At 39.4% G+C, this 12,811-nt stretch overlaps 1 protein-coding gene across 20 annotated transcripts in view; it reads right to left on the reverse strand.

Moving 5' to 3' along the window:
• The window catches only part of CLIP1 (CAP-Gly domain containing linker protein 1), a 120,880-nt gene that overhangs the window by 67,952 nt on the left and 40,117 nt on the right, over nt 1–12,811 (reverse strand). For 19 of the 20 annotated variants that reach the window (XM_073313343.1, XM_073313331.1, XM_073313341.1 and 16 more), the window contains 2 exons: nt 9,281–9,477; nt 6,998–7,569 (listed from right to left, as the gene is read on the reverse strand). In XM_073313343.1, the coding sequence (XP_073169444.1) occupies nt 6,998–7,569; nt 9,281–9,374 (666 nt within the window). In that variant the 5' untranslated portion in view covers nt 9,375–9,477. Of the gene's footprint in view, nt 1–6,997; nt 7,570–7,871; nt 8,167–9,280; nt 9,478–12,811 lie in introns of those variants that run through there. The other variant, XM_073313328.1, reaches the window with a different exon arrangement.

The raw sequence follows: 12,811 nt of genomic DNA on the forward strand, positions 1-12,811 counted from the left end.
ATTCAGTTCTTGCAATCTGTACATAAGGCAGTTAACTTTTTTCCATGCCATTATTTCTTCTAACAAGCCTTTTGTTGTTAAACTAGCATAGAATGCCAAGAAGTAGGAAATATGGATTCATACTGCAGTTAAGCAAGCTACAGCCAAAGAGAAGAATCTGCGTTAGCGGTGCAATGTGCTAAAAAATATTTTGGGGGGAGTTAAGCCATCTCTTATATAGGGCACTCTGGTCCAGAGGAACATATTTAGCTTAAAATTAGAAACACATGAATTTAAAGCACAATGCTTATACAGTGATACAAATCTGAGAACTACGCTGTGGATGTCATGGCAGAATTTGGCCCTTGGGTAATACAGTAGATATAGAACAATACCCTTCACCCCAAAACAGTATCCAAAACATATATTAATTTAGCTTTGAACCTTGCCCACACATCTTTAACAATCGGAAGTCTGCAAGATCCATGTTTTCATTAAAAATAAAATAAAATAAAAAAAATAAATAAATCCCTAACTAGCTCTGCGGAAGCATCAAGTATTCTCTCTCTCTCTCTCAGGTGCTCGGCTGGCTGAATCTTGCTCAGGGTCTAACTGATCATCATATGTGGGATCGGGATTGGCAGAGACCTCAAGCTGGGGGAGGGGGGAAGGGTTGCCCATAGTTCTCTGACAGGTTCACCTGATTTCAAGGGACAAAATTGACAAGCAAGCACGTTCCCTTATTAATTCATGTCCATTATCTCACTGTAAGGAAGTAACTTGCAACAAGCAATTTACAGTGAGCAATAAGATAAAATGAGAGAAGATCAGATTTCACTGAGTCCACACAAGGTGAACACCCTCTTATAAAAAGGCCACATCAGCATATGCCTGCAAATCTAGATTGTAATGATTTGTGACCATATGGATGCAAGCCCAAGTTGCAGCTTTACCACTCATCTGCAGAAGCATCAGATTTGTTAGACCATGATAAAGCTGTAACTCTGGTTAAATGAATGAAGGAACTTTAATCCCTTGAGAAGGTTAATTTGATAAGAGATTGTTGAATAGAGCATCTAACTCATCCAGGAATAGGCCAGACTTAGATACTTATTTTTCTCTGAGTTTTGAAAGAGTAAGAAAAAGTGAAGTAGATGTATCTGAATTTAGAGAGACCTCTAAACACACCCACCCAGCTCAAACCATATTGCTAGTTTTGCATTTACCTTTTGGGAAAAGGATGGAGGGATTATTTCCAAAAATGTGATCATATTAATTCAATTTTATTAATTTTATCCGCCTGGAAAGTGCTATATTCCTCAAGAGAGGAATCTCCAAAATTATTTTCTCATTAATATTGTTATTACAATAAGATACCTTCATGGAAAAAATACATAAGAGATAGAAAAGGAGTACTTGTGGCACCTTAGAGACTAACCAATTTATTTGAGCATAAGCTTGAAGTGAGCTATAGCTCACTTCAAGCTTATGCTCAAATAAATTGGTTAGTCTCTAAGGTGCCACAAGTACTCCTTTTCTTTTTGCGAATACAGACTAACACTATCTCTTATAACAGGTTTCAGAGTAACAGCCATATCACTTATTTTATGGATCAAATAGAAAGTACTTGCAGTACCACTGCAAATAATCTCTCATTTTCAGTTGGTTTCACAGCCTTCCTACTCTTAAAAAAGAGCTACGCTGTACCAACAATACAATTATGATGTTGTGGTCTAATGAAACAGAAGGTGCCACTAATTAACTTTTCAAAAGGCAAATACTCAGATTTATTTTCTATTTTGCAATAATCCCAAAATATGGGCTACCTATCGTTATTACTTTTTCCTCTTTGAATACCACTGCTAATTCGCATCCAGATTCTGGAATTTACTTTAGATGTAAAATGCTGTCTTGATTATGTTATGTTCTACCTGAATTAAAGGTTCCATTTGGTTTCTTAACTATTTATCGAAAAGTTAGACACTAGTACAATAAATAAGATCAGAATTAAAAGGAGTCATACCAAAATCACCAACTTTTATTAACATCACTTTAGTTTTCCAGTATTTAATAAATACTCAAAAACTAGTATGTTGTATTTCCTTTGGCTGGCTAGAAATTTGGACGATTATTGCAATTTCCTTAAGACAACTAGGCAGCTAACCACAGACTTGCTGGGTCTGGCTCCCTTAGATCCTGGCTTATCAGGACCTCAAAAGGATTTCAAGCACATCTAAAGAAACCATGGACAGCAAGGAGCTGAGAGGATGATATACTATGGGGCGTCTCCCCCTTTAATTTCTAAATTACTCTGAACATTAGTGTCAGAAAGGAAAAAAAATGAATTATAATAGCTTATTTTTCCAGTTGTGATGTTTGCTTCTAGTGTTAATGATCTGGAGTCCACCCCGCTCAAACAAAAGGGAAAAAAATGCTGTTGGCTCCTGAAACAAACAGATTTTCCTACAGCTCTTATTATCCATGAGAACACAACTTGGCTGAGACTCTGCATGCCCTGAAGTATTGGCTGTCTGTTTGGGTATTCGTGGAACCTTTTATGTGGGGACAAGATGTTCTCTGCCCACTGAAAAAGCAAGCCTCCAGTCTTTTCCAATTCTGAGTTTTGCTTCTTGTGCTCCTTGTTCATACAGGTAAGCCACAGTTATATTATTCAACATGAACTTGATGTGAGGTGTCTCGGGTGAGGTTGCACTGTCAACATAGCTAGGCCATCTCCTCAAAATTCTACCAGACTGATGCAGTAGCATTTCTCTTCCTTTGACAAGCCCTGTCTCCCAGTGCGTGCCCCAAACACTTACACTCCCGTCATCACTATCCTTCTTAATAGGCACTGAGATAAGATCCTTCAGGGCTCCCTTCTCTGTATGACTGATGTATGATGGAAGCTACTTCTATGACTAGATCTATATTTGTTTTGGACAGAGATTAGTATCCTAATAGAAGTATTTGGGAGAGCTGAATATAGCAACATGCAATGTTATGAAGTTCTACTCCAAAGCTAATACACAAAAAACTGTTGTGAAACAATTAATGTACTTGAAACAAGACCACAGAAGAAGAAACTAACTTATAAAACTGTCTTCCACCCACAGGCACATATTTTACCAGTGCATACATCAGAGACCATGGACAAAACCTTAACTGTCTCCTCAAATGCTCCTTATGCCTAACTGCTTTTACTAAACTTCCCCTCCCAACATTGTTGGTTGTAATGTTAAGATGGGGTAATTTGGTAATGCTGGTGTTGAAAGGCTAGTAATGCTAGAGGGCAGAGTTAAGGTTGTGATGTGAGTCAGTGGTATGTAGTAGTGGCAATGAAGGAAGAGACAGTAGGTATCAGAAAATGGGTTAAACTTTTCATTTTCTTGCTTCCGTGTTAAGTATGTTGTAGGGGAAAGAGCTCTTAACTGCGTCACAACAAAAAGTGATATATATATTAGTTTTTACATGTATTTAATATGTAAATGATTTAGACATGGCTTATACAACATCTCTCAGCAGCTGCATATAAAGCCTTCCCCACTGTAGGAGAAAATCCGATTGATGAGCATAGCAGCTGATGGATAAAGTTGTGTGCATGTCAGAGAACATTTATATGTCAGCTACCGATTCTGCTTACGTTTTCAGTTCAAACAATGTGTGTGTGTGTGTGTGTGTGTGTGTATTAAAAAATCAGTCAACAAAAAGGTCAGTCTGCCAACGATGAATTGCAGACAGACCAATTTCAAACAATGTCCATTAAATATGTATTTTTAAAAAATCAAATAAACATTACATAGAAAATACAAAGAACATAAAAAGTATCAAATTTCACAGTGAAGGGCCACCTGCATGTAAACAGAAATGTATGCCCCATTTTAAATCCATTTCAGAATGCAATCTTAACTGATCAGCTGCAACCCACACCTCTACAAAATAAGATTGCCATTTTGAATTTCCCTCAGCTGAGTTTACTTATTTTTGTACTATAGAAATCAAATTGGAGATTTAAATGTATTGTTTGGGATGACATCAGCAGAGCAGAGTCTAGCATATAGAACACAGATTAGTCCAAGAAGTTAGATTTAAAAACAACACACACACACCACTGATGCAAATGTTGAAGCTCAGCTATAAAAGACCCACACACATTTAAAAAAAACAAACAGAAAAATGTATTGATTATTTAACTTCTATATTTTACCTCAGCATGATGTACTTTGTTGTAATTTATTAATTATTTGCATTACAGTACTCTGTAGGGCCCAATCAAAGATCACGGTCCCATTGTGCTTGGCACTGTACAAAAGAAAGTCACTACCACAGAGAACTCACAATCTACAAGTCTGACAAGACAACAGGAAGATGAAAGGCAAACCAAGGATCAGGAAGGATGAGGTAGTGGTAAAATGAGCATAACAAGAAGCAGTCTCAACTCGCCACCTGCCTACTCAATGTCAGACTGCAGTGTTCAGTATGTATAATGGCAGAGGAGAGTCTTGAGGACGACAAGTGGTGGCTATGCACATTTTGATAAGAAGCTTTTCTCCCTTGCATTGGGGCAGCATGGGGGAGGTCAGAAAGGTCCTTGAGAGAGAAGTGGACTAAGTCAGTGGCTCTCAACCTTTCCAGATTACTGTACCCCTTTTCAGGAGTCTGATTTGTCTTGCGTACTTCCAAGTTTCACCTCACTTTAAAAATTACTTGCTTATAAAATGAGACACAAAAATACAAAAGTGTCACAGCACGCTGTTACTGAAAAATTGCTTACTTTCTCATTTTTACCAATTAAATACGTCAATTGGAATATAAATATTGTACTTTTACATTTCAGTGCATAGTATATAGAACAGTATAAACAAGTCACTGTCTGTATGAAATTTTAGTTTATACTGATTTAACTAATGCTTTTTACATAGCCTGTTGTAAAACCAGGCATATATGTGATCGGTCTAATTAGACTGCAAGCTCCTCAGGCAATGACTTAGAGCACCAACGAACTAGATTGTCAGTGTTTAAGTAGCTAAGACTAGCAGAGAGATATTCTTTATAAAGATCTCTCTCTCTCTCTCTCACACACACACACACACTTACACTTTTTAAAAATGCATGAGATAATAAAGATACCCCTAATTCCTTTTTAGTCACTACTAAACTTTGGGGAATTGGACTAGTAGCTCACCATTCACTTGATACACTGAATAATCTCCTAGAAATTGTATCCTTGTTTGTCAACCCACCTTTTCATCACAGAGTCATTACTTTTATTGTATCACCACAAACAAAACAATAACATCCATGCAATTTTTTTGACAAGATTTTCACAGCATGTTCAGACATGCTGATTGTGCCAGTAATACAAATTCCTGTCCTGTCTTAGCTAATGGAAATTTAAACATAAGATGCCTCTTCATTTGCTATACTTTAAATACTAAAGGTACAGCAAGCTATACCTCCTGCTCCAAGAGTGATTAATACAAGGGACACACTCAATAGTTCAGACCCAAATGGTTGTAAGTCTGGTGGGGTTTACCCTTCAAATATTAATTCAATTTTATTTTAAATCCACCACTTTGGTGCTTAGAAGCCTTTAAAAATGTCCTGTAAGAACATAATTCCAGTTCTGTGGGGCCTTCCCACAACCAAAGTTTGGTGCTCACATCCAGCAGCTGAACACCACTTCCACAACTCTGAACATCTTTCTCCAGGAGTCTTCTGTGACACAGACGCACATCAAAGAGGTTATCAAAAAAGGTACCAGGTTCTATTGCACTGGACTAAGCTAAGGCCAAAAATCAATACACAGCATTTTAAAGCTTTAAAATGGTCATTTCAAGTAAGAAAACTTGAAGCTATTTTAAAAAATAAAAATCACAACTGTGATACAGAAGTTTTCTGTTCTGAAGCTTATGAAGGGCATCCAACTAAACTCACAGATCAGTGGCAGAACAGCTAATCCTCAGGTGATGGCTGGTCTTAAAAGACTGCTTCTGTTGCTGCCTGTCATAACTAATGGGAGCCATTAAGCATTCTACTGTTGAGAAGCTTGCTGGAGACACTGGGCCCTGAATGACTAAAAGAAAGATTGGACGAAAATCTCTGACAAGTCTGCAGTTTGTAGTTAGCACTATTGTACTGCTTAAAATTAGAGCAAGATGAAGAAAATATAAATAGCTTGTTAAAGCATGATTAAGGGTTTTACTGAATGCTGGCAAAGCACAATAGAATGAAAGCTGCAAAACCAGCCTCTGTTCTGCATTAGTATTTCGGAGATCTCCACACAGGGTGCAGAAATTCTACACCATATGTTCGTGATACTCTGGCATAATGGGATGAGCTAAAGTAGAGAGCTGTAGCAGCTTTACTTAGCCCAGTAGTCAAAACTCAGAAAACAACACTGAAATTAATGTTAATTTTGAAGATTTCAGTTAAAAATCAGTATTTCTGAAATTCCAGATGGATGTTGATAAGTGGCATCATTATGTAACAGCAGCAGCAGCATAGGACTCTAATGTATGATTATAAATCAATATGAAAGCGAGATGGAAATTGATTTAGTAGGCCATAAAAAGAAACAGTAGCAAATTATATATATTAATCTGATATTAAACAAAAATGGAAACTGGAGACTAGTATCTGTATTACCCAAGCCATGGCATAGAACAAATCTGCAGCTTTACAGCTGACACTGTGCTATACTGCACAGCCATCTGAATCATACATCCCTGGCATGGTGGAATTGTGGTGCTCCTGCTCCAACAGCACAGACCCGCACTGTACAAGCTAAGGAGAATATTCAATACCTGTTAGTAGTGTAGGGCCCATATGACACACAGGTTCTGATTCCATGCAGTAGTGGGCAGTGATCATCCCCACCCCACCACCATGGACCACCTTTGTATTTGAATCTGGATTATAGTTTAACACTAATTAACAAAAAATAGATTTAAACAATATCAAAAGTTATAGGTTGTTAGATTGAAATGAGATATGGGGATGAACTCATACCCAAACTTACCAAAACTCGATCTCCAATTTTGAGTTCTCTTTCTCCTTTCTTTACAGACCCAGCTTCAGAGAGGTTTGATATAGATTCACTTGCAGTTTTTGAAAGATTACTAATTTGAGTAGGAGTGGAGTGTTCCTTGCCTGCTGGTGGAGAAGTCTTTTGAGGAATTCCTGTAGAGGGAGCTGCTGCAGGAGGAGAAGATACCATACTAACAGCTGATGTGGAGGTTGGTGAAGTAGCTCTAGAAGCATTAGCTGTCTGTGTACCATTGGCTTCATCTTCTGCCAGCACTTTTCTTGTCAGCTTTGATGGCCTTGTAAATATTCCCCGTGAAGGTTCACACTGGAAATATCGAACTCCAGCTACAGAGCCATCATTCTTGCCAATGGGTTCATCTAAGACAATCCCTGCCCACTGTCCTGGAGCAAACTGCGTTTCTCCAAGAAACTGAATAAAGCCAGGTTTGTTTCCATTGACCCAAACACGCTCCCCAACTCTGAAGTCATCCACAAAGTCATCATGTGCCTCCGAGGTGGGTGTGCTTGACGGCTTTTCACTGGACACTGCTTTTTCTGCTGGAACTGGAGCCAAACAGAACAAGGAAGCAATATCAGTTAAAACACATTTATATTCCAGTATGCATCATGAGCTTGTTTCCATTAAAAAATATCCAGTATGTAACTCTGAAGGAAGAAAGTAAACATGTATTTTTTTACTACTATATTGAGATTGCAGTATTCTCACATTTTCTTAACCAGTTTAAGGAATTAACAACTAAACAGCCTTTGATCCAGTCTTGCAATGTTTTAATGAAAATTTACCAGCCCTGCACAAAATCCACTTGCCCACCTTTACCATTATGACGACAAAATGTTCTACTTACTCTTCAAGAAAAATTGCTTGCCCCAGAACTCTGAATTGGGCTTAAGCATATTCTGAATATGTACCAAATTGTTCCATTATAAACATATCAGAACTGGATAACTGAAAATTGCATTTTGGTGCTGGGATTGTCCAAGGTATCCAAGATCTGACTTCCCGCAGAAACTGGATGCCTGACTTCCTTAGGTGCCTTTGAACATCGCAGTCTGTATTTCTATTGTGAATTTAATTTGAACATCTCAAGATGCTTTACACTCTTCAGCAAGTTCCAGAGTAGCAGCCGTGTTAGCCTGTATCTGCAAAAAGAAAAGGAGGACTTGTGGCACCTTAGAGACTAACAAATTTATTTGATCCGATGAATTGAGCTGTAGCTCACGAAAGCTTATGCTCAAATAAATTTGTTAGTCTCTAAGGTGCCACAAGTCCTCCTACTCTTTAGCAAGTTAAGTCTAACCCTCCACTGAGGTAGTATTAGCCTCAGTTGATAGGAGAGGAAACAGAGGTACAAAAAAAGCTTGAACCTACAGGAAGTCTATAGAGTCAGGCCTAGAATCCATGGAGTCTGACTCCCAGGCCTATGCTTTAACCATAAGCTCATTACTCTCCTTTGGACCATTTAAAAATGGGATACATTTAATAATCATCAGCTTCATTTTTTGAGCTGCTTGACTAGATGGTCAATTTGGCAAAAATTGCTGCTTTGAGAAGATGAGAGCTTTGGGCCTCAAGACTTTACAATATATGTATGGATACAGAAATGAATGTTTGTTTCTAAGACTCTAAAGTACCAGCATATTTTACTCAGTAGCTGGAACTTTCTGAAAGATCAAAAATAATAATACACAATACCACGGCACTAAATTTAAATTTACGAGCTAGAATGTAAAACTGTATATTACTGTCAAAAAGGCTTGAAGCCTTTTATTATGTCATGATCACTTTAAGAGATTACTGTACTGAGGGGCAAATAAACAGCAGTTGGCTATACTGGCAAGCACATACCTCAGACCTCACATAACCAATAATATGCCACATAATGACATGTCAGCTGCATTCCAGGTATCCTTAATTTGTTATGAGTGATCCGCTCACAATTCACAAGTCTGGAAGCGCGGCACACTCCGAAATAGAATGCTCTTCCTTAGAACGATCAAGTCTTTGAACATTATATCACTAGGTAAATGCAGTAACATTCAAGGAAATAAACTAATCCTTTAAGTTTTTTAAAATGCATTTTTCTTATGAACTCAGAATTATGCCCAGTTTGTAAATTCAGATTTTACTGTGTACTGAAGACATCAGTTCAGTTAGACCAGATATATAAGAATTCAACCGCAACCTTCAGATTAGTTTTTGTTAGAAGAAAGGATACTTAAGAAAAAAGTGTTAAGATGTTAAAATCTTCATTACCAGCAGCAACAGATGCAGATGTTTTCAATGCTGTACTTCCAGGCTTGCTGATCTTGGTAGGAGCCTTAAGCCCACTTGGTTTTAACATACTCATCTTTCTTATGTCGTCGATGTTTATGCCCTTTGTCCGTAGTAACTATCTTTTCCCAAACATGGATGCAGTATGTGCTTCTATGTTTTCTGCCTTTGGGTTAAGCCTGTATATAAAAACGTTAGAGACAACATAAAATACATTTTAAATCCTACAGAATAAAAAATTTGTAAAGAAATTGCTGTACAGAAAGTACAGTACAATAAAAGTCCCATACAACTACAACACGAATATTCTCAGAGGGAGTCAGGCACTTCCCACGTTTTAGAAGACTATTTCCTACTGAAAGAAATCAAGTCTGAAGCTAAAGCATTGAGACAATTCACGACATTAAACACTGCTGTGTTCAGCTTGAGCTTTAAACTAAAGAGCTATTTTAAGAATGAAAAACAAAGCCCTTAACAGCATTACTAACACCACCAAGCACAGATGTAATCATTCTATGCCCCGTACAGTTTTAAGTCAAGTATTTTTAAAGTGTTGCAACAGCCCAGTGAAAACAAATTTAGACTAGCAAGAGAGCTAACTGCAAGTCAGTAAGGGACTTAGGACAAACAGAAAGCTTTTAAAAATGATTTGAACTGAAAAGCTAAGATGGATCAGCAGAGTCTGTTAGACTCAGAGAGCTAACAAGTAAACACCCACCTCAGTTCTCTTGGAATCCAGCATTTAGAATCATGAGACCCATTAGCTCATCATAAAAGTCCCCAATACAGTGCCCCAGCTCCAATCCTTTGGAACCAGAGTCAGGAGGAAGAGGAATTAGGTTGCTGGGATAAAGAGCAGCTCTGACTCAGAGACCAGCTATAGGTTTCCCAAGGAGACATGCCATGAGATTTTTGCTCTAAGAGAAGGAAGGCATCTTTTCTCCTGACTACAAAAGCTTTAGAATTTGCTTCCTTCAAATATAATTTGAATTTAAAGCCTGTGTTTTGGTTTTCTTCTTTAAAACTACACACTGTTCTACAGTCAACATACCTTGGATATACACTAAATTTTACAAAGGCAGCATTTAAGTTAATAGCATTTTGGTTAAAGAAACACTGACAGGGCAGTGATGACAAATTACTATTAAAATTGCACTAGGGAGCTGAACAAAAGCTTGGGGGAAAAGGTTAGAAGAAATTTAGATATGTAGAAATCACACTCTACTTGTTCAACTATTTTCTCAGAGCATGACAAGCAGGAACTGAAAGGTGGGTCCTGACCCTACTATTTACTTGGCTATGTACACACTACAGCTTATGTCGGTATAAGGTATGTCACTCAGGGGTGTGAGTAAGCCGCCACCCCACCCCAAGTGATGTAAGTTACACCGACCTAATCACCAATGTGGACAGCATAATGTTGGCGGGAGAGCTTCTGCCATCCGCTTAAAACGTCTGCATCAGTGCAGCTGTGCCATTGTAAGCTCTGTAGTGTAGCCATAGCCTTAGTGTCTTGTACTAAGTAATCTTAGTGTACACAGGGCAGACGCTTGCGGCTTTTAGTTCTCCCAGTTCAAGTACTACCAACACCCGGGCCTGCAATTTTGGCATACGATAAATCCTGAAGCAGTAATGAAGGAGAAAAGGAGTACTAGTGGCACCTTAGAGACTAACAAATTTATTTGAGCATAAGCTTTCGTGAGCTACGCGAAATTCATTCTATAGCACTGAAGACTAAGGAGGGACAACATCAATGTCTTTTACCTACCAAAGTAAATTTTACTCTTCATGTATTATTAATGGACAGCATGCTAGAGCTGCTGAAAATCAATTCACTGTGAAACAAAAAAAGTATCAGTCATGCTGCCTTGCAGACTTTGTGACTAAGTGAAGCATTCTTGTACTATTTCAAGGTCAGCCGTGCCAAATTCAAACCATGTTCTTATAGCTATGCTAAAAATTTACACTTTACTAACAAGCTGTAATTACCACCTCTGATGTTTGGCGCTTAAGTTATGCACATAAATAAGAAAATTCTGAGGTTGCTAAAAGTAACATTCTTCATCAAGTGATCCTAGAAACTATGTCTCCAACCCCTTCGTTAGAGTTATGACTAAAAGAAGAGAAAGTCTCTGGGGCTATTCTTTTAGTAAATCACCCATGAATCTTAAACTTGAGCTTTCACATGCATGAACAACAGAAAAGAGCCCTCTGAAATCAAAGCAGACAGACAGTCATGACAAATACAGACTAAGCTGTGAAAGAACAGGAAGGCATACATTTTATAAACAAGAATAACTAAAGCAGGGGTGGCCAACCTGAACCTAAGAAGGAGCCAGAATTTACCAATGTACATTGCCAAAGAGCCATAGTACTACATCAGGTTTCAGAGTAACAGCCGTGTTAGTCTGTATTCGCAAAAAGAAAAGGAGTACTTGTGGCACCTTAGAGACTAACCAATTTATTTGAGCATGAGCTTTCGTGAGCTACAGCTCACTTCATCGGATGCATGCCATGGAAACTGCAGCAGACTTTATTTATACACAGAGAATATGAAAAAATACCTCCTCCCACCCCACTGTCCTACTGGTAATAGCTTATCTAAAGTGATCATCAGGTGGGCCATTTCCAGCACAAATCCAGGTTCTCTCACCCTCCACCCCCCCACACAAATTCACTCTCCTGCTGGTGATAGCCCATCCAAAGTGACAACTCTTTACACAATGTGCATGATAATCAAGTTGGGCCATTTCCTGCACAAATCCAGGTTCTCTCACCCCCTCACCCCCCTCCCAAAAACCACACACACAAACTCACTATCCTGCTGGTAATAGCTCATCCAAAGTGACCATTCTCCCTACAATGTGCATACCCGCATCAGCTCCCACCGCCCCGTTCCCAGCGCCTCCCACCCACGCCAATCAGCGTCTCCCCCTCCCTCCCTGCACCTTCTGATCAGCTGTTTCGTGGCATGCAGGAGGCTGGGGGGGGAGGGGGAGAGGAGCGAGGGCACAGCAGGCTCAGGGGCAGGAAGGGGTGTAGTGGGGGCAGGGCCTGTGGCAGAGCCAGGGGTTGAACAGTGAGCACCCCCCCAGCACGTTGGAAAGTTGGCACCTGTAGCTCCAGCCCCGGAGTCGGTGCCTAAACAAGGAGCCGCATATTAACTTCTGAAGAGCCGCATGTGGCTCCAGAGCCACAGGTTGGCCTCCCCTGAACTAGAGGGTCACACACTTTGTTGCTTCTGAAGGCCAAATACACTGCATCCATCAGTGTCCTTGTATCCCTACATTCCGCCCCCCCCCCCCAAGCTCTCTCTCTCTTTCTGCCATCTTCCCATCTCCCTCTATTTCAAGGACTCCCTGCAGCCCCACTTCCAACCCTCCCTCATCCCAAGGGTTCTGTATGCCCCATCTGTCTCCTTCCCCCCCCATGCCAGGGTCTGTGTGCAGCCCCATTCTGCACTTCCTCTGACACAAGGGGCTAATCAGGTAGTTCTCAACTTTCAATCCCATT

This window comes from Lepidochelys kempii, chromosome 15, assembly GCF_965140265.1.
Source record: "Lepidochelys kempii isolate rLepKem1 chromosome 15, rLepKem1.hap2, whole genome shotgun sequence".
NCBI lineage: Eukaryota > Metazoa > Chordata > Testudines > Cheloniidae > Lepidochelys > Lepidochelys kempii.